Consider the following 22,431-nt stretch of genomic DNA (forward strand, 5'->3'; position numbering starts at 1 on the left):
TGTTGTTATGAGCAAACTCTAAAAGCGGTAGAAACTGATCCCATGATGCTCTGAAATCAATGACACAAGCACGCAACATGTCATCCAATATCTGAATAGTGCGCTCAGACTGCCCGTCCGTCTGAGGGTGAAAATCCGTGCTCAACTCAACCTGAGTACCCAACTCTCGCTGCACAGACCTCCAAAACTGCAATGTAAACTGAGTGCCCCTATTTGAAATGATAGAAATTAGGACACCATGCAAATGAACAATCTCCCGGATATAGATCTCTGTCAATCACTCTAAAGAGTAGGTAGTACACACAGGAATGAAGTGCGCAGACATGGTCAGCCGATCCAAAATTACCCAAATAGCATCGAACATCTTCAAAGTCCGTGGGAGCCCAACTACAAAGTCCATAGTGATCCGCTCCCACTTCCACTCTAGAATATCCATCCGCTGAAGCAAGCCACCCGGTCTCTGATGCTCATATGTCACCTGCTGGCAATTGAGACACCAAGCGACAAATCCCACAATGTCTTGTTTCATCCTCCTCCACAAATAGTGCTGCCTCAAATCCTAATACATCTTCGTAGCACCCGTATGAATGGAATATCATGAGCTATAGGCCTTCTCTAGAATCAACTCTCAAAGCCTATACACATTGGGCACGCATATCCGGCCCTGAATCCTCAACACCCTATCATCACCAATAGTCACATCTCTGGCATCATCGTGCTGAACTCTGTCCTTAAGGACAAGCAAATGCGAATCATCATACCGGTGCCCTCTGATGCGATCATATAAGGAAGACTGAGAAACCACACAAGTCAATACTCGACTGGACTCCGAAATATCTAACCTCACGAACCGATTGGCCAAAAAATGAACATCAACTGCAATAGGTCTCTCCCCAACTGGAATATATGCCAAACTCCCCATACTCACCACCTTTCGGCTCAAAGCATCGGTCACCACATTGGCCTTCCCCAGATGGTACAGTATAGTGATATCATAATCCTTTAGAAACTCCAACCATCTCCCCTACCTCAAATTGAGATCCTTCTACTTGAACAAGTGCTGGAGGCTACGATGATTAGTAAACACCTCACAAGACACACCATTCAAGTAATGCCTCCAAATCTTCAACGTGCACAATGACAGCCAACTCCAAATCATAAACGAGGTAGTTCTTCTCATGGGGCTTCAACTGACGAGAGGCATAAGAAATAACTCTACCATCCTGCATCAAAACACACCCAATACCAACTCTCGAAGCATCAAAATACATGGTATATAAACCTGAAGCTGAGGGCAAAATTAACACTGGAGTTGTGGTCAAGGCTGTTTTGAGCTTCTAAAAGCTCTCCTCACACTCATCCGACCATACAAATGAAGCACCCTTTTGAGACAACTTGGTCAAGGGCGATGCGATAGATAAGAATCCCTGAACAAACCGATGATAATAGCCTGCCAAACTAAGAAAGATGTGAATCTCTGTGGCTGAGGATAGTCTAGGCCGACTCTAAACTGCCTCTATCTTCTTCGGATCAACCTAAATACCCTCATTGGACACCACGTGCCCCAAGAAAGACACTGAACCGAGCCAAAACTCACACTTGGAGAATTTTGCATAAAACTTCTCCTCCCTCAATCTCTGCAACATAACTCTCAAATGCTCCGTGTGCTCCTCCTGACTACACGAATACACCAAAATATCATCAATGAAGACTATGACAAATGAGTCGAGATAAGGCCGTAACACGCTGTTCATCAAATGCATTAAAGTTCTTGGGGAATTGGTCAGCCCAAAAGACATCACCAAGAACTTATAATGACCATATTGGGTCCTGAAAGCTGTCTTATGAATATCTGAGTCCCTGATCTTCAATTGGTGATAACCTCAACGGAGATCAATCTTGGAGAACACTCTCGCTCCCTGTAGCTGGTCGAATAAATCATCAATACAAGGCAAAGGATACTTGTTCTTAATTTTTACTTTGTTCAATTACCTATAATCAATGCACATCCTCATAGTGCCATCCTTCTTCTTCACAAATAGAACTGCGCGCCCCAAGGTGAAACACTAGGCTGAATGAACCCCTTATCAAGGAGTTCCTAAAGTTGCTCCTTCAACTCCTTCAACTCCACTAGTGCCATACGATACGATAGAATAGAAATTGGTTGAGTGCTCGGCACCAGGTAGATACCAAAGTCAATATCCTTGTCTGGTGGCATGCCCTGCAGGTCTGTAGGAAACACATCGGGAAGATCCCTCACAATTAGAATTGAATCAATACTGGGAGTCTCTGTTCCGACATCCCTCGCAAAGGATAGATACGCCAGACAACCTTCCCAACCATATGCTGGGCCTTCAAAAATGAGATTACTCTACTGGAAACATTATCAGTCAAACTTCGCCACTCAATCTGTGGCACACACGGTATAACCAATGTGACTGTCTTAGCATGATAGTCCTGAATAGCACGATACGGAGATAGCCAATCTATGCCCAAAATAATATCGAAATATACAATAATAAAAGATCCACTCGGGTGTCCAGACCCCCAATAGTCACCACACACAATCGGTACACATGGTCTACAACAATAGTATCGTCCACCGGGGTAGATACATAAACAGATGAAGCAAGAGACTCACGGGGCGTACCCAAATAACGAGCAAAGTATGATGACATATAAGAAAAGGTGGAACCGGGATCAAATAATACAGAGGCATATCTGTGGTAGACTAAAACAGTACATGTAATAACAGTATCAGAAGCAATAACATGGGGTCTAGCTGGAAGTGTATAGAAATAGGGCTGACCGCTACCTGATCGACCTTCCCCTCTAGGGGGACCCCTAGCTGACTGACTTCCACCCCTAGTTGGATGGGCGGGTGGTGGTGAAGTAGCTAGCACTGAAGCCGATGGCTGACTCCTTTGCTGAGATGAACCCGCAAGACGACGAGGACACTGCCTCCACATATGACTCATCTCTCCCCACTCAAAGCATCTCCCAGGTGCTGGAGAAGGGGAATGAAGGGAACCCCTAGCACCGGAATGACTAGCAGATGCACCTAGCATAGAAGAGCCCTAAACTGATGGAGCACAAGACGAACTTTGAGATGGAAGGGCACTAAGTGATGACTGGCCCTGATGAGAACAGTGAGAACTGTGACCTAATAACGCCCCACAATAACTTGGGCGAGCTAGCTGAGCATGCCTGAATAGACAACCTCTGCCATGCTAAAACTGACCTCTCGAAGGAGCACCGCTATAACTACCAGATCCTCGAGGACGTTTGGCCTCCCTCTCCACTCGCTCCTGGTGACAAACTGGCTCAATCTCCCGATCAATGTCTACAACCTCCTCAAAAGTAGCACCAGTCACCCTCTCCCTAGTCATGAGAATACGAAGCTGATAAGTGAGGCCATCAACAAACCTCCTAATCCTCTCTCTATCTGTCGGAACTAACCAAATAGCATGATGAGATAACTCGGAGAACCTCATCTCATACAGAATCATAGTCATCTCTCCCTGACGTAACCACTCAAACTGCCTACGCAGTTCCTCTCTGTGAGACTGCGGTACTTCTCCAGAAAGAGAACGGAGAACTACTGCCAGGTAAGGGATGATGCACCAACAGGCCTACGCCTCTCAAAAGCCTCCCACCAAGTGAAGGCACCTCCAGAAAACTGATAAGTAGTGAAAGTGGCCCCGTTGGTCTCCAGAATACCCGTTGTACGAAGTATCCTCTAACACTTATCCAAGAAACCCTAGGCATCCTTGCCCTATACACCATTGAAGGTCGGAGGCTAAAGTTTACCAAACCTCTCCAACCTAGGCTGCTCGTCCTCTGGCATGGAAGAAACTACATAGTCCTAAACAGCTGCAACCGGCTAGGCTGGATGCACCCCCGGTGTCGAAGTCCCTGCATGACCTGCTCAGGTGTGCGAGCGGCGGGAGTTTGAGTGTCTCCCCTGTCCTGAGAAGTAGTTGCAGCTGTAATAATTGATACCACCTGAGCTAGGCCAGTGCAAATTGATAGAATCTAAGCCAAGGCCTCCTGAAGACCCGGAATCACAATAGGCATGGCCGGTGCCTGAGCTGGTGCTGTTGGAGCGTCCACAACTAGGACCTGATCCTGAACTGGGGCGGTTGGTAGATCTGCAGGTGATGCCCTAGATATTGTGCGGGCCACACCCCTACCCCTACCGTGACCACGATCGCGTCCTTAGCCTCTAGTGGCCACAGTTGGTGGTACTGCTGGTTATCCATCCTTACCGATAGCGCGAGTCCTCACCATCTGTGAGGAATAGAATAACAGAAGTTTAGTATTCGGATCAAAAAATTTGCATGACAAGAATTTCAAGAATATGAAGTTTTCCTAAAGGTTCTGCAGCCTCTCGAGGATAAATACTAACGTCTTCGTACCGATTCATGAAACTATACTAATACTGCTCATGACTCGTGAGACCTATGTAACCTAGGCTCTAATACCAATTTGTCACAACCCTATACTCGGACCCGGTCATGATGGTGCCTCTCGTGAAGACATGACCAGCCGACATATTCCCATTTCAATTTTAAGCAATTCAGATAATAAGTATTAAGTCTTAAACATGATAAAATCCCAAAATAAATAGTGAACAGTACAATTTGCGGAAATAAAACCAACAAAGCCCGATACCGGGGTGTCACCAGTCATGAGCATCTATAATAATACTATAATTGAAAGAGTCTACTCAATTTATTACAGATTAATAATAAGAGACAAGAAATGAGATAGGGGGATAACCACGGGGCTGTGAACGCCGAGCAGCTACCTCGTGAACTCTGGAATATACTGGAAGCTCTCAACCCTCGCCAGCAAGACCTGAAGTGCCTGAATATGCACACGGGGTGCAGGGAGTAAAGTGAGTACTCCAACTGAGTGAGTAATAATTATAAATAAATACTGAGAAATATAAAATCACGTAAGGCACATCACAGGCTATAAGGAAGCAGTAAAAGCCAGTAAAAATAGTGAAATAGTGAAAATATGTAAAGTCATTTTAGTTCAGGTTAAACTTCATGAAATTCCTTCTAACAATTAACCAAGTAAATGAAAATAGACATGGCTGAGTTATGAAAATAGTAGAATATAGCATGACTGTGCATAAGTAAAAAATCAAAACAGTGAGGAAATATCAGTAAAATACCCTAAGGGTTCAAATAGTTGGCACGAGGCCCAAATATGGCATTCATCCCAAAACATGATGATAGCAAATAGTTTTTAGTCAAATACGCGGTAAAATAGTCATTCGGCACGGACTAAGTCACAATCCCCAACAGTGCATGACCCCACACTCGTCATCTAGCATGTGTGTCACCTCAATATAGCACCACGATGTGCAATCCGGGGTTTCATACCCTCTGTACAACATTTACAATTATTACTCACCTCTACCCAATCCAAATCCCTAGCTCGCGATGCCTTTGCCCCTCGAAACGGCCTTCGGATGCTCCAAATCTAACCAAATCAGTGCAAAACCATCAAAATATGCTAAGGAAACAAAGCCCACTTGAAAGAAATCAAATTACAACACAAATGCCAAAATTTGCCAAACCCGACCCTTGGGCCCACGTCTCGGATTCCAATAAAATTTACATCAATAGACTCATTATCACTCCCCGAGTTTATTCATACAAAAAGCATCAAAATCCAAGCACAAACGACCCCTCAAATTTTAAATTCTAGGTCTCAAACTACAAGCCCTAGTTCTTCAATTTTAGGCTTAATTTCCATGATTAATTAGGTAGAATTCACATTAGAATCAAGTATTAAGTCCATGAATCTTACCTCCAAGTGTTTCCCCTTGAATCGCTCTTCAATCCTCTTAAAAAAACTCTAGAATCGCTCAAAAATGGTGGAAGTTAACCCCAAAATCGCGGACAAGATGACTATTTAAACGTTCTACCCAGGCCTCAATTCCTTCTTCGCGAACACAGTCAACGTCTCGCGTTCGCGAAGCACACTTTAACTTTGACCAAAAAATCCTCTACGCGAACGAGCTCCCCTTCTCATGAACGCGATGCATAATCTCCTAGCCCTTCATGAACGCGAACCCTCCCTCGCGAATACAAAGGCTAAATCCTCAGCCTCCTCAACTAACCCTCCGCGAACGCGAAGGCCAAATTCCTCTAAAACACTTTAACAGTTTTCTGCAATTCTCAACAATATGAAATGGTCCGATTGATCACCCGAAACTCACTCGAGGCCCCCTGGACCTCAATCAAACTTGCCAACATATTCCATAACATCACTCAAACTTGTTCCAACCTTCGGAACGCACAAAACAACATCAAAACACCAAATTCGCATCGGATTCAAGCCTTAGAATTCCAAAATCTTCTAAATTATGCTTTTGATCAAAATCTCCAATGGAACTACATAGCCCAAATGATCCAATGGAACTACTGCAACTCCCGGAATTCCATTCCGACCCCTATATCAAAATCTCACATATCAACCGAACAATTCAAACCTAAATCTACTCTAGACCTCCAAAATACATTCTGATCACGCTCCTAAGTCCCAAATCACCTCCCAAAGCTATCCGATCCATCATAATTCACATCCGAGCCCTCTAACACATAAGTCAACATCCGGTTGACTTTTTCAACTTAAGCTTCCTCAAAAAAGACTAAGTGTCTCAAACCTTACCAAATCCTTTCCGAACCCGAGCCAACCAACCCGATCACATGTATAACCAATAGACAAAGCAATAAGAAGAAAAAATGGATGAAATAGAACGGTAACTCATGAGACAACTGGCCGGGTCGTCACAGAATTACCTCAGAACCAGATTGGTTTTAGGCCTGAGTCGTGTGACCTTTGCCTGAAGAGCTTGGGCTCTTAAGCTTTTAACAAAACTAGGGCCACTTCAGTGAGGCCCAGTTCTTAAACAAATACAGTAAAATCAGTAAAGCAATAACAATATAAAAAAAGCATCTCTACTTAATAACAGTAAATAAATAAAAACAGTAAGAATAAAAATTAAACATAAAATTAATACAACACATAATAATAAATGAAAAAGCAGAAAAAGAAAAAATCAATGAAAAAAGATGGTTGTTTTGGCCAAAGGATCTAGTTGCTAAAAATCCTCACGCTTAGACACTCTCCCGAAATCCGAGATCCCGCGTGAGAGATCTCATCATGAGGATTATTATACAAACTAGGTAACGTTTTTTTTTTTGGAAAAAAAATCATATCTAGCCGCTAAAAACCCTCTTGCCAAGACACCCACTTGGAATCTGAGATCCCTGGTGGGAGATCTTGGCAGGAGGATTTTTAAACGAACTAAACTTTTTTGAAAGGGGGCAGATCTAGTGTTTCTGAATTTTTAGATTTAAGATCTTGGGATTTTGGTGGGGGTTTTTGGTTGATTCGTTGGTATGGTGGGGTTTAGGAGAGTGGGAATGTTGTGGTATAATTTTGGGTACGTTTAGGGTTCCACCACCTCCATAGGCGATTTCCAGCGGCGGTGTATGATAGGGCTAGGGTTTCGGGTCTTTGATCTACTAGTTTTGGTTGAGTTTTTTGTGAATTTGATTGGTGGGGTGAGGTAGAGTGTTAGACCCTATGTTTTCGTATGTTAGAGTATCCGTAAGTTAATTGATGTAAGCTCATAAATGAGATCAACTTTGAAAGTACGTAAAGTAAGTTAATCCTTTTAAAAATGGAGGTTACAAATCTTTATGATCATGAATAACGAGTACCAAAAGGGTTGGAAAGCTTAGGCGCTAAATGAATTAAAGAAAATAAGTTTCGTCGAATGCCGACAAGTTTGGAATGTTATAACCTATACTTTTGGGGTGAGACAAGGGTGATTAATATGATTATGAGGTTATGTTATGAGTTAGTTTAGTCGTATGATAGTCTTGTGTTATGTTTTTAAGTCAAGCAAGTTGTGGAACAAAAGTTAGAAAAGGTCATCACAAGTTACATTCAAAAATGAGTTAAAACTTAGGTTAAATGTAGCTGATCTTTTCTCCCAACATACTTTGAATCAAGGGATGATCTACATATGAAATTGAATATCTATAAGTCTAGTTTTCAACTCATTAAACTGTATATCAATACAATCTCGGAGTATAGAGATATTCACATTTTTGCGAGACCGCGCAGCTAGTAGGTGACAAGTAGGTGCATCACATACTTGCCAAAAAGAGAGGCCTCAACTAAGTCGGTCAAGAGGGGAATTTTAAGGGATTATAAACTCAGTTATTTCACCTATCATTCAGACCAAGAAAACCTAATTGAACCCCTGCAACTCCTCCCCAAAAATTCCACACAAACCCTAGGGTATTCCGAGTGTTACGACGCGATTCTAGTGCTGAAAAGTCCGGACAGCTTACTAGTTTTTCTTTCTCCTTCTTGTAGCCGTGTTGAGGAACTTATTTTTGATGAAAACGGACCAGGTTTTGTGGGTTATACTCAGTACAAGGTAAGTTTATGCTTCTCCTTCCATTATCTATGCGTTTGCGAGTTGTAACTCGATCGTAAAGAATAGACCTAGCTAGTTTCGAAAGAATGGTATGTTGTTTGTTCTTGTGTAATGGTTGGCTGGTTGTAAACTTATTTTTAAGTTGAATTCATGGCTGGTTTATTGGATAAGAGGTATAATGATGTACTTTTGGTTGTATTTCCCAATTTGAAAGAAAAGACAAGTCGAAACGTGTTTAAGTAAACTGAAACTTTATTTTTGAGTTGATGAACTTGTGGAAATTTTTTTGGGCTGTTTAGTATTGGTATTAGATTGTCTCTTTTACTAATATTTTTATGGATTTGAGAGGATGAAGGTTGTGGAGAAACACCACATAATGACAAGGTTGTTTGTTGGTCGTTCGTCGTAATATTTTCGGGTTGGTTGACACTATTATGGTTGTCGTGTTGTGTATGAAGTGATAGGGGTATGTTGGGATGTTTGTGATTGTTTTGACTAGTGTGAAGTCATATATATAGGGGAGGTTCTGTCCGTTTCATTGTAAAATAGGTTGTGATCAATACATAATAGTTACGACGCTTAAACGATAATGAGAGTGTCATTTCTCTTATTGTAGACTAAGGAGCCGTGAAATTGCATAGCTTGAGGTTGGGAAGAATATACAAGGTATGTTAAGGCACTTACTTCTTTCTTTTGGCATGATCTAAAGTGACATGAACATAAACGGTACGCTAATTCATAACGGATCTACTCCTAGAAACTAAGGTTGTCCATGTTGTTCTTTCCTTATAAAGTTATTCTAAACAAGTGTGTATGATCCTTAAATCCCACTAAGGTTCATATTGATGGTAGGGATGTCCATAATGTTAATCGAAGGTGCAATTACCTTACATCACTCCAAAAGGGTTAGAACGTGATTCCATGATTCGAGCATGCATTATATATATGTATCTATTTTACTCTATCGAGCCGCGCTATAGTCGGCCGGGTATGGCACCTATTGTGCAACCACTGACTGGTTTTACCGAGCTCCATGTGGCCAGGTACAATTCTACCGAGCCTTATGATGGCCGGGTACATTTTTACCGAGTTCTCTTTGAGGCCGGGTACGATATGATGATGATGATGCCCACAGAGGCGAATGTTTTTTAAAAAGTTCATGTATATTGTATATTATGCATTTCATGTCAGTAGCCCCCAGAGGCACTCAGATGTTACAAGTTGTATCTCCTTTATCTCTCTTTACATTACTGTTCTTGTTTATGCTTTCCTTCCTTACATACTCGGTACTTTATTCGTACTAACATCCCTTTTGCCTAGGGATGCTGCGTGTCATGCCCGCAGGTCCCGATTGATAAGTTGACAGTCCTCCTAGTAGGCTATCAGCTCAGCGAAGGTATTGGTGCACTCCACTTGCTCCGGAGTTGCCTAGTTGGTCAGTATGCTTTGGATATGTATTGATTGGTATGGCGGGGCCCTGTCCCGATCTTTATGATTTTATGTACTCTTAGAGGCTTGTAGACAGATGTCAGGTGTAGGGACACTTGTATGGCCTTGTTAGCCTATGTTTTGAGTTTACAAATGGTCATGTCGGCCTTATAGGCCCGTATGTAACATATATAAGTTTGTATATCATTTTGGGTTTTCATATGTTGAGTATTCTCTTATGTTTTATTCTTGTTATCTCATGACCACTTTTCTGGCTCATTTACTCATGATAGTATGATAAGAAAGATATATTATGTTGGTACTCGGTTGAGTAAAGCACCGGGTGCCCGTCACGGCCCTCTGATTCGAGTCGTGACATAGAGGAGGATAAGAGGAGTTGATTGATGTAGGTTTGGGGCTATCTGGTTAACTCCGTCTGGCAGAGGAAATTTCCGGTCGGCGGCTCTAGGCGGAGTGTGGATAGGCGGCTAAGGTTTTGGGGGCAGCTAAGAGAGAGAGATATGAGAGAGTGGGGGAGTTTGAAATGAGGGGGTAAGAGAGGGTTAGGACAATTTTATATTAAAAATAGGGAGAGTTTCGAGCCGTTAGATCTGTGGAGATCAACGATTGAGGTTAAAACATGCCAAACGACATAGTTTGGATTAGTGAAGGATTGGACCGGACTGGGGTGTTGGGCTGGCCAGTTTTTGTATTGAATTTTTGGGATTGGGCTGGTTTAAACTGGCCCAATTCAGCCAAGACCACTTTTCTTTAATTTTATAAACTAAGTAATTTAATAAACCCTAAATTAAGAACTAAATTATCTTAATTTATAAAAATTAACTGACTATCTATTTATATTATTTACATAATTAATCAATACTAAATTATTAAAAGAGAATTACTAATTTAACACGAAGAACTAAAAAATGTCAAAATAAATAATTTTTGTGATTTTATTTAATAATATAATTAAATTATGTAATTAAGTACCAGATTTAATTAAAAGACTAATAATGCTATATGATGAGGAGTAAAATATTTTTTGTTATTTTTTATGACTTTAGAAATGAAAAATTCAACTACATGCAAATAATTTCAAATAAATACCAAATAAATCCTAAAAAATCTAAAAATTATTACCAAAAATCCTAAAAATTTAAAAATAAATTGGAATAATCTATTTATTAATTTTGTAGAAATATTTTGGTGAGGTAAAAATTATATGTCACACTAAGACCTTTACGCTTCTCTTGATAAGGAGCCTTAAGACATGAATATCTATCCATCCATATGGTAAAAAGCAGCGAGAGATTCAGAAGGTAGATACAAGCTTCAACAAGTAAGATAAACAAGGTGAGAAAGGTACAAGGTACCCAGTTAATAAAGATTATCGGTATTTACAATTTAGGCAGAAAAATATAAGCATTTTGAGTTACCTTCAACAGTAACAGAGATATGTATAATTGGCCACACTCATCTCAATTATACTTTATGGGGGCTAGCAGGTGTAGTTTAAGGGAAGGAAAGGATATTAGGATCCGGTTGGGGTTAGAGTGACCCAAAATGCTAGATAGATTGTTTGAGTTAGTTGACATTTTCGAAGGATATTGCAAATATTCTAATAGATCTCCTTGTGAGACACCCAGATGGTTCACTCTAAAATAGTACAACTAGATATGAGTACTACAAAGATTGGCACTGGAAGCCTGGAAGGGATAAATATTATCTTAGTGTGGCTCCCATCCCTAGTAGAGAGAGAATGTTAGGCAATCTGAAGAGCCAGTGGATGGAGCAAAGGGGAGTTAAAAGTAAAACAATATCTTGTTGAAGTTTTCAGAATAAAGTGATAGACAGAAATGTTAGCAGGAAAATAAGAAGAGAGTTAATGAAGCATAATGAGTAAAATGTGCTACATGGATGGCAACGGTAGATAAAAAAATAGTATTACAGAGTCTATAGACAAGGGAAGGAAAATACGAGAGGTGACATGCCTTGATGCAACAAAAGATTATAGGTCATAAAGTCATATCCTCATTTCGAGAAATAAGTTCGTGACTCTAACGTGATTACTATAAGAAAGTTAGACCCCAGAGTAATAAAAATCAGTATGGATATGTGAACAAGATAAACTAAACATGAATTAGGGATTGAGTGATTTGATAATGGTTGACATCATGAGAATTTCAGATTGTGTTACGGAGATGATAGAATGGACAATAGAAGAAGATTCATGAGAAATTCAGAGAATGGTCATTTAGGAAGACGCTTCCATAAAGCAAGAAAAGCGAGCAAAGTTAAAGCTTAATAGACTGTATGAGCCAGTTACACTAAGTGTCACCCTCGCGAGTAAGGGAATTTGGTATCCTTGATGCAGAAAGATTACCGCAAGGCGAGTAAGGGTCATCTATGATGTGAAAAGATGCTAAAGATGAAAAGGTAAAGCAGTTATACGTAGATCATCGTAGCACTAAATGTTAGTACTCCCCTAAAGGGGGGAATATGGAGTGATGTGGCATTAAGTCAAAATTAAGTGGTTCTAGTAATTATGGAATGGTAAAGGAGGAATGCGATAAAAATAAGAAAGGAATGAAACTGCACTTATCCAAATTCTATAGATATGCCATGGCTCCAAAACATTATGCAAGTACAATACCGGGGAAAGGCAGTAAGGTTTCCCATAGGATGTTATTGATAAATAAGTGTGAATGAATACTTGAGACATAAAGAGCTAGTGCAAGAGGTAAGTTAAGACAAAGAAATAACCCAAGAGAGATTACGTGGAATATAGATATGAGAATGGGCCAATGAGTAGTTAGTAGTTGATTCAGGAAGAGCCTAGTTATGGCTAGACAAGAAGATACAAACAAATAAACAGATGGTGCAAGATAAACATAGTGAACCCCAACATGGGGAATTCAGTCTCGCAGATATGACATGGTGATCCTTGAGAAATATTCAGATAGGAGTTGGGGTATTTAAATGTACCACATGAGTGTTACTAAAATAAAAGAGAATGCCACTTGGAAGACAGTCAAAATATTAAGTTCAGAAGCAACCCTACAAGAACATAAGCATAAATTATGGATAATTATAGGTAAGATTGGACATCAAAAATTCTGTCGAGTACTTGGTGTAATAAACTCGCATCTTTACAAGAGTCAGATGATCTTCCCTACGTGCTACAATGAAAGAATAGCTGATGAAATAAGGAAGAAGGCTTCAACCTAAATATAGTAACTTGAAGAAGAAATGGTCTTGTAACAACAATCTCATAATAACATTATGTGTACTATATAAGAAAGTGGCACCTATTGTAGCTATGAACGAGAAGAAGGAAAAAATCAAAAGGTGATATTGAAGATCATATGGGTTGTACGGAATTCCAATATGTGTGGGAACTAAGATAAGCCAAGTATTCATGCAATAAGCGGCAGAACGACCAGGAAAAGAAATTGCTTACATTTAAAGAAAGTTGAGAATGAACGAAAAGAATTATTCGATCAATGATCCAGAGTTAGTTACGTTATGAATGCACTTAAGATTTTGGAGTGTTATCCATGCAGCATATATGTTCACAATCAAATAGCCGTAGAAGACTCCGGTATAAGTTAAAAGAAAGAATTGAGTCTAGGTCATAGACAAAGGATTGAATTATTAGAAGATTGTATCCTGGATATTCCATAGCGCCCATGAAAGGCTAAAGTAATACCATAAGCCAAAAATTGGAAGATAACTTAAGCTTACATAAAGGTTGATTAGAAGGAAGAGGAAACTAAAGAGTTACATCAACAAAGTAAATCAGGAATCTGATTATTGGACCTAGAAAATTATAGAAATTGTGATTGAGGGCATTGCAGAATCACTCTTAATATCAGAGGTATAAGAGAGATAGTATAGTAGCAATATTCTATAACGGCTCTACAATAAATCTAGTTAGAAAAGTACCATCTCTATAAGAAGTCAATATGAAGCTCTCACTGGATTATGTATACACTAGAGGTGCATGTATTATAATAGAGCTTCAAGTTGTGAATATGAATTTTACCTATGTAGAAAGGAGGTATGTGATGCGAGATTTTAAGGTAAGTAAGGTAAAAGTGAATAACGTACGAGATACTCAGATGCAGAAGGTTGGGAATAGTCCATAAGAAGCGTTGTGATTCAGTATCAATAGCGGCATCGACAATGGCATATCTTCCAGCCTATGCTTCCTAGGAATCGAGAAGCCTGATTAAGAGAGTAAAGAAGAGTTACGACCGATATGATATCTCGCTTGATGTTCCAGAATGACATAAGGAAATCTATGATGCAAGCAAGTTGGAAGATTGCGAGTAATATAAATAGATATGTATAGGTCGCAAGCTATTGTATGATGAAGTGACAAGGTTCTAAAAGACAGGAGTAAGGACAAGAAAGGGCGAGTGAGAAGGTGACGAGAATGGATAAGTCCTCAGGATTAAGCTCATGAAAACAAGAGAGATAATGGTTTTTCTAAGTTATAGAAAGCTCAATATAACCTGAATGAACTCAAAGGAGTCTAGGACTAGTAGCATTTAGAAGAGATGGAATGTTGCCCTGGTAGTAGAATGAGAGTGTAATTGTGATAGATAAAGGATTATGTTTGGTCCTTCGATTGAGTAATTATTCGAAGAGAATTTCATGAATTGTACGGGATTAAAATACCCACGTAAGTGAATCACATTGGGATGCTATAAAATACGATTATTGAAGTACAGTATCGCCGCGAAATGGATCAGGAAAATCACTTCAAATATCCCCCGATGAAAAATAAGCCCTAGTGGCAAGGTATTACGTAAGAAGTTTCAAGTTATCACTGGTATATTGTATAACAATATTGAGGTGAATCAACAATGGATGGACAAAAGTCACAAAATATGAGATGAGATTAGGCCATCATTCTTAAGATGAACAAGTAATGTGGAAGCATTAAAGGACTTAGATATATACATATGAGATAAGCAACGAAAGTAACCTGGAGTTTGGTAGAAGACCTCAGTAACAATAGACCGAAGTAAGAGCTATGGTATAGTATGACCTACTTAGATGCAGTAAAATCATGTGGATAGATAATCGGGCCTATGAAACAAGACATAGCAATATTCATAAGTTCAACAAAGTATCCAGCAAAGAACTTCATTATACCTATAGATACCTAGAGGGATATCTTGTCAAGCTCTGTATATGTTTACAAAGTGAGGCATAGAGATTGACTAAAAAACTGGAGGAAAAAGGAAAGAAGAGTCGCATAGGCACACTTACAAGGTCAGAGTCGTACAGACTGCGTGATAAAAGGTAAAAGCAGTTACGAGATTGCAAGGATTCCGACAAGTCATGGTGTGAGAAAGAGGCCTAAAGGGGCGAATGCTCTGGCCTTTGGATTTACTTACAGAACAGTTGCCTAAATGGCAAGGAGAGTGCTAAAGTATTTGCAACAGCTATAGGTTATGATAATGATAAGTGTATCAGTCAACATTCGAGGATGAATGTTCCAAAGGGGGGAATGTTGTTACACCCCATATATTTGTACGTGAAAGTACTCCATAAATAAATTGATGAAAGATCGAAAATGAGATGTTACATCCCGCATTTTTGTACGTTAAAGTTCTGTCGTAAGTTAATCGATGTAAGCTCGGGAATGAGATTATTCTGGGATTATAAGTATTATGCTATTTCAAACAAGGGATAAGTAAATTCGTGAAAGTTAGAGGGTAAGCAAGTCAAAGAAATGAGTTTCGTCAAAGTCTGACAATTTGGAATAAAATACGGTCCGAGCTATAATACCCGGTATTTATGGACTAGTGTCATACAAGGTACCCCATGACCACGATAGTATGGTACATTAAGTGTGTTAAAAGTGAGTAGTATTATAAGTAATTTGAGATAATTCTTAATTATATGCATAATTAGGTAATTTTTGGTTAGTGAAAGATTAACAAGTTAATTAAGAGATTAGTGGATAATTAATGATAATCTTGGATAAGACCAAGGAACCCTTAACGTGGCGGCCAACAAAGTCACAAAATATGACTCTTAAATCATTCTTCAAGGTGGAAAAATTTGTGAGTTTAGTGGCTTATTAGTCACCATACAAAGTGGGGTCCACAATCCACAATATTAAGAGACTTTCCTATATTATTATGTGAGATACATAGATTTCGAAAGGAACAAATGGATTCTCAACAAAATGTAGATGCTTACATCAAAATATCCAAGACATATGTTAGCAACGGGATTCACAAAAAATGTGTTAGCAACGCGATTCACAACAAAATGGAGATGCGTAATAGCAACGGGACTTATAATTATAAGAGGGCATGGTACAACATTTCTCAAGAATATCATACAAATTTTCTCTACTTCGATCCGCCATTATGTGTTTTCGTAAAACACATATGTTGGAGGGATTGTCAAGAGAATCGACTAAGGTATGTTAACGCTATCCCTTCTTTCCTTTTGGCATGATCTATACGACACAAACGAAAGGAGCAAATGCACAACTTCCATAAATGACTCTATTCATAAAAGTATTAGAGGTGCATATGTTCTTGAATTCTCATGTGTCTTATTATTACATCTTATGTTCATGGGTCTCAGAGAAATACGTAAGTTGAAAAAGTTTACTTCATGATATTACTCAAAGGCGTAATGGTTTTATGACATTCCAAGAGATTTTATTGACGTATTACTCATGCATTGCATTCATTTATACATGTACATTGACTCATGACCATATGGCATTATATACGCATATATATATATATGTATATATGTATGTATATGGGATATGGGAAAAGGTTACGACGTTATATACGCACCACTACCTAATCAGCTGGTATACCTTGATGATTTTGCCCACATTGGCTGAGTGATATGATGGAATTCCCTCAAAGGCTTGATGATATTATGAACACATGTACCTATGCACGGCATGACATTCATATGCATATGCATGACACTATAAGTATTTCATGATTTACAGAGTTATCCAGACCTACAGGTTGAGTCATGTACTCCATGTTTCTTCCATGTCTTTTATATACTTATTTATATGTCTTACATACTCGGTACATTATTCATACTGACATCCTTTGTTGGGGACACTACATTGATGCATGTAGGTATATAAAATCAGTTTGACAAGCCCTCATAGTTGATGAGGTTATCATTCAGCGAAGGATCGGTAAGACTCCACCTTATTTGGAGTGCAGTCGAGTCTATGAGTCATTGTGTTAGAATTTTGCTACAGACTTATGGGTAGGATGGTATCATGTCCCATTTGATGTCAAACACTCTTAGAGTCATTTTGTACAGCATGTCAAAGGCCTTGACTACCCATATGTATTCATGTTTAAGAAAGATGGTTCATTGATACAGTGCTTTCCCACTTATAGTTATACATTAAGAGTTGTGGCCATGTTGGCCCACTTACACATGATGATGTAATAAGAAAGATACGTTATATTGGTACTTGGTTAAGTAAGGTACCAGGTGCCCGTCGCGACCCATCGGTTTGGGTCGTGACAACAGACACTGGCAAATTCAAGCACAAGGCATGTACGTGAAAGAGATAAGCTTAAGTGGTTATATCTGATATTTCCTAATTGAAAAGGTTGCATAAATGATAAGGAGAAGGATTCCTTACTCGAAAGAACTCTATCCTAGATAAGGGAAGAATTAGAAGTTGAAGATGGCTAGACTCGTCCACCATGGAAGAGTATAGGATTAGAACTCTGTTTATTTCCTATTCTACTAACTCAATAAATGGCAAGATGTTCTCATTTTTTAGGTATGCACAAATACTAAAGTTAAACGTGAGTTGAGAACAAAATAGCAAGGCATTTTGCAATCACGTTTTGTGTGATTCAAGTGTGGGAACCTGAAGCTACATGAACAAGATAAAAGAGCTAGTTACAAGTGTCTGCCTTTTACTCTAGTTTCTTTGTAGTAGGTGTTTCAAATTGTATTTTTGCTTTATCTAGAAGCAATTGTATTGGGTACTCTGAGTGTTATATTTAAGTTAGAGTTAACTTGAAATTGTCGCAACAGCTAGAGGCTGGTTACCACAAAGGCACTAGAGGTAATCCTTAGGTTTACAAAGAATTTTGTAAATGTTGTCTTGGCTCAGTGATTTAGTTAAGTATTAAGGAAAATCCAACTGAGCAGTAGGTCATGATTTTTTCACCTTTTGAGCTAGGTGTTTTCCTCATAAAAATACTTATGTTCTTTACTTTTCACATTTATTATTTTGCAACAGTAGTATAAGGAACACATAAAAGAACCAGCTCCTTCTATAATCTATGCACGTGAAAGATTGAACAACACACAAATCAACCCCCCCCCTGTGTGGTACTGAAGTAGAATACATCAATTAGTATCAGAGCAGGTTATCATTAAAGGGGCTAACACCCTAGGAGAAGATCAAGATGAGGGCACCACCTGGAAACTGAGAAGGGCAATCCACTGCTAGGCCACCACTCTTTAATGGCTAATACTACTCTTTGTGGAAAAAACGGGATGAGAGATCACATTATAGGAGAGGACTATGAGCTATGGGACATTGTCACTGATGATCCATTGGCTACCTTGAAGAAAAATGCTAAAGGAGTAGATGTGCCAAAGACAAGAGCGGATTTTACTGTTGAGGACTTGAATAAGTGGGAGAAGAATGCTAAAGCTAAGAAATGGCTTGTTTGTGGACTTGGTCCAAATGAGTACAACAGAATCCAAGGCTATGCCACTGCTAAGCAAATTTGGGACACACTGCAAGTGGCTCACGAAGGAACACCTCAGGTGAAGAGATCCAGAGAAACTCTACTGTACTCTCAGTATCAGATCTTTGCTATGAAGGAAGGAGAAACCATTCAAGAAATGTGCACAAGGTTCACTATACTGACAAATGAGCTAAAATATCTTGGAAGGATTATTCCTGAAGAAGAGAGAGTCGAGAAGATACTGACTATTTTTTGCCTATCACTTGGGAGAGAAAAATCACTGTCATCCAGGAATCAAAGAATATTGCTACTCTCCCACTGTGTGAATTAATTGGAAATCTCACTGCGTATGAACTTAGGAGACAAACCATGAAGATGGATGTACTTAAGAAGGAAAGGAGCTTGACACTTAGAATCACTGATGGTTTGGAAGATGATGAAATGACTATGATCACCAAGGACTTCAAGAAATGCTTGAGGAGAGGAATGGGTTTTTCAAGAAGTGAAAGCTATAGCAAGTCAAAATCTCCTAAGAAACAAACTAATGATGGTTGCTACAAGTGTGGAAAGACCGATCACCACATCAAGAACTGTCCTTTGTGGGAAATTGAATGGAAGAACGAAAGAGCTGAATGGAGGAATATGAAAAAGGAACGTGTTCAACCCAGGAAAAGCAACAACAAAGGATCAACCAAGGCTATGGTCGCTGCTTAGGGAGAAAGCTCAGGTGAAAGCTCAAATGATGATGATGATGAACGAACACTTATAGCCATTGGAGAATCTGATGAAGAAACTGAGGTAAGAGTCTTTTATCTCAAAGACAATATTAAATTTTTATCTAAAGAAAGGTTATTTGAGTTGCTACCAGAGCTAATTGATGAATTTGAGGATGTAAATAAAGAAAAGGAACAACTGTAAAAAGAATGTGTGGTTTTAAAAGCTAAGTGCAAAAACTTGAAACTTAGGGCTAGTGAAACTGAAAGTGAAAATGTTGTGTTGAAGAACCAGATTCATAAACTTGACACAACTATCCTAGAACTTAGATCCGAAAATCTAAAACTGAAATTAGGAACAGGTAAAAAGACAGATGATCATACACAACTCACCCGAGAAGAAAATGTAGGAAAAATAAAAGATGAGTTATACAAAAGAGATAAGAAGGTAAAAATCCTAATGGAGGATCTAAGCAAGGTCAAGCATGAGCTATACAGAACTTGTAAATGGAACAGGTCCTCCGATGCACTTTCATGGCTACAAGAACACCATAATAGCAATAGAAGAGGACTTGGCTTTGGGCACTCTGCATCTAAGTGGGATTCCAAAAGCAAGTATCACACACTTCCTGAGAACAAGATTTGCACACATTGTGGTAAAATTGGTCACTATAAAAGTGTATGCACTGCAAAGAAAAGGCAAGTTAAAAGAAAAAAGAATTTGTTCAAGGGAAGAATAGGCTACCAAGTTGGGATAAAAAGAACTTGATTCATCCTTTTGCCTATAAAAAGGGACCCAAACTAGTTTGGGTTCCTAAGACTAACCCCTGTCACACCTACCTTTTTACCTACACCCACAAGGGCATAAGGGAGTTTTTCCAATTAAAGGACAATCGAAACGAGAATTATTATTAAAGATTTAGAGTCGCCACTTGGGAGATTTATGGTGTCCCAAGTCACCGGTTGAATCCCGAATCGAGGAAAAGATTGACTCTGTATTACAGTCCGCGAACCAGAAATCTGAGTAAGGAATTCTGTTAACCCGGGAGAAGGTGTTAGGCATTCCCGAGTTCCGTGGTTCTAGCACGGTCGCTCAACTATTATATTTGGCTTAAATTATCTGATTTTAACAATTATGAACCTATGTGCAAATTTTAACCTTAACCGCTTTTATTCATTTTTTAAAGAAAATTGCAACGTCATTAAAAAGGTCTTGAACCACGTCACATAAATGCACCCGTGGTTTTTAGACATACTTTAATATCGTTGGGATTTGGATTTGGGTCACATAAATGTGCACCCGAGTTTAGGGAGGTAATGTTATTAAAATACGCACCTGAAGAGACTAACGCGTTATTATTTTGGGGAAGGCAGTGAAATTCGCTAAACGGCCCGTCCCGAAATCTAAGTATTTTAATATATACAATTATGAAGGGCCCCACAATTTATGTGTTTTGTTTAGCGAGGCTCATCCCGTTTTATTATTTTAAAGTGCAAACCTAGAGCAATCTATAGTTTTCTACTTAATTTGTCTCTAAAATAAAAGAAAGGCCCTAATTAATTTGTTACTGGACTGATGCAAACTAAGTAATATTTTTTCACCAACATCCGACTATTGGGCTCCATATGAGCCCAGCAGAGGGAATTTAAAACCAGATATACACCATAAAATCGGTCAAAACAGACCTTGGCCCAGGCCTAAATGAGAAAGGGGCAAAAACTGGCCTGGGCCGTGCATCAATTATCCTGAGGCCCAAACGTTTAGGGACTAGCATGTTAAGCCTTGTCTTTTACACTAAATGGAATTTCAATTTAATTAAGAACACAAATCTGATGAATCTACTACTAAAATTAACTAGCCAGTAAAATAAATTCAATGCAACATTAAACATGAGTTGGAAAGCAACTGATTTCAGATTTCATGACCCACGTAAACTGCCTATGATCACAATTTCAAACATGGTGCATACTAGTTCAAATTTCAAATTCCCTACTATGACTCATTTTTATTAAAATGCTGACTCATGAACTTTGATTAAACACTAACGTGACCACATATGAGAATTGAAACTCGAGAATTAAGGATGCTGGACGAAAATGGATTGCCTAAATTAACCTTACGAATTACATATCTCATATCTACTTTTAACTTTCTGATTTCGAACCCACACACAACCACTCAAACTCAGAATTATAGATTAACTCACATCATCACTACTAAATATAAAGCTCCCATGATCAGAAGAAGTATCACACTACTTTAACAGTCTACAGTCTAATTAATCACAACTTGAAAATACCATTTATACAGATCTAGAAAAACCGGAAATTAACTAAACTAATAGAAACTATTCTGCTAGTCCAACATGGAATTATTACAACGAATACTCAACTGAACTCATATGCATTTCTAATTATCTAACACACACTTAACGGTTCAAATGCACAAACTTATAATTAACAGTCTATCAGTACGGTTATTACAGTATAATGAAAGCAGTAAATCAATAATAGGCCTCCACTTCAACAACAATAGGCCTCCATTTCATTCATTTTCAACTGGATATTTACATACATCGAGTTTCAGGACATGTACCTGGTATGTAGAACAAAAAAATGGGGTAAGCAATCAACAACAACAAACAGCAAAATACAGCAGCAGAAAGCCCAACATAGTAACTTCAACACCTCAATCCAGAAATCCCAGCAACAAGGAGAAAACCAGTAAAAATGAAGAAGAAAAATAGTTCGAAAATCTCTCTTTGTTTTCTCTTTGGTTATATCTTTTTTACTCTCTCCAAAATGAATTCTGCCCCTGTATATCCAGTGTATCCAGAGTGTATATCACATGTATACCGCTCTCTCCCCCCCCCTCTTTTTTCTTCTCCTCTCTTCTTTTTTTCTTTGTTTTTCTCAAATTTTCTCTTCTACTTATAGCAAAATTTTCGAGATTTTTCAGGGTTTATTTTTAAAAATATTTTATTATTTTATTATTTTTTAATTAAAAGAAATCTCACATACAAATTGTTTTTATTTTTTTATAAAAAAAAATCCCACCTTTCTTTACTTTTATTTTTAA

The 22,431-nt window shown here is 38.8% G+C and overlaps 1 protein-coding gene across 1 annotated transcript; it reads left to right on the forward strand.

Moving 5' to 3' along the window:
• Window positions 1-18,409: 18,409 nt before the first annotated feature.
• On the forward strand, window positions 18,410-18,970 carry LOC138885494 (uncharacterized). The gene has a single exon (XM_070166448.1). The coding sequence runs from the start codon at window positions 18,410-18,412 to the stop codon at window positions 18,968-18,970; it is 561 nt and encodes a 186-aa protein (XP_070022549.1).
• Window positions 18,971-22,431: the final 3,461 nt, after the last annotated feature.

Source organism: Nicotiana sylvestris, chromosome 2 (genome assembly GCF_000393655.2).
Source record: "Nicotiana sylvestris chromosome 2, ASM39365v2, whole genome shotgun sequence".
In the NCBI taxonomy this organism is placed as follows: domain Eukaryota; kingdom Viridiplantae; phylum Streptophyta; class Magnoliopsida; order Solanales; family Solanaceae; genus Nicotiana; species Nicotiana sylvestris.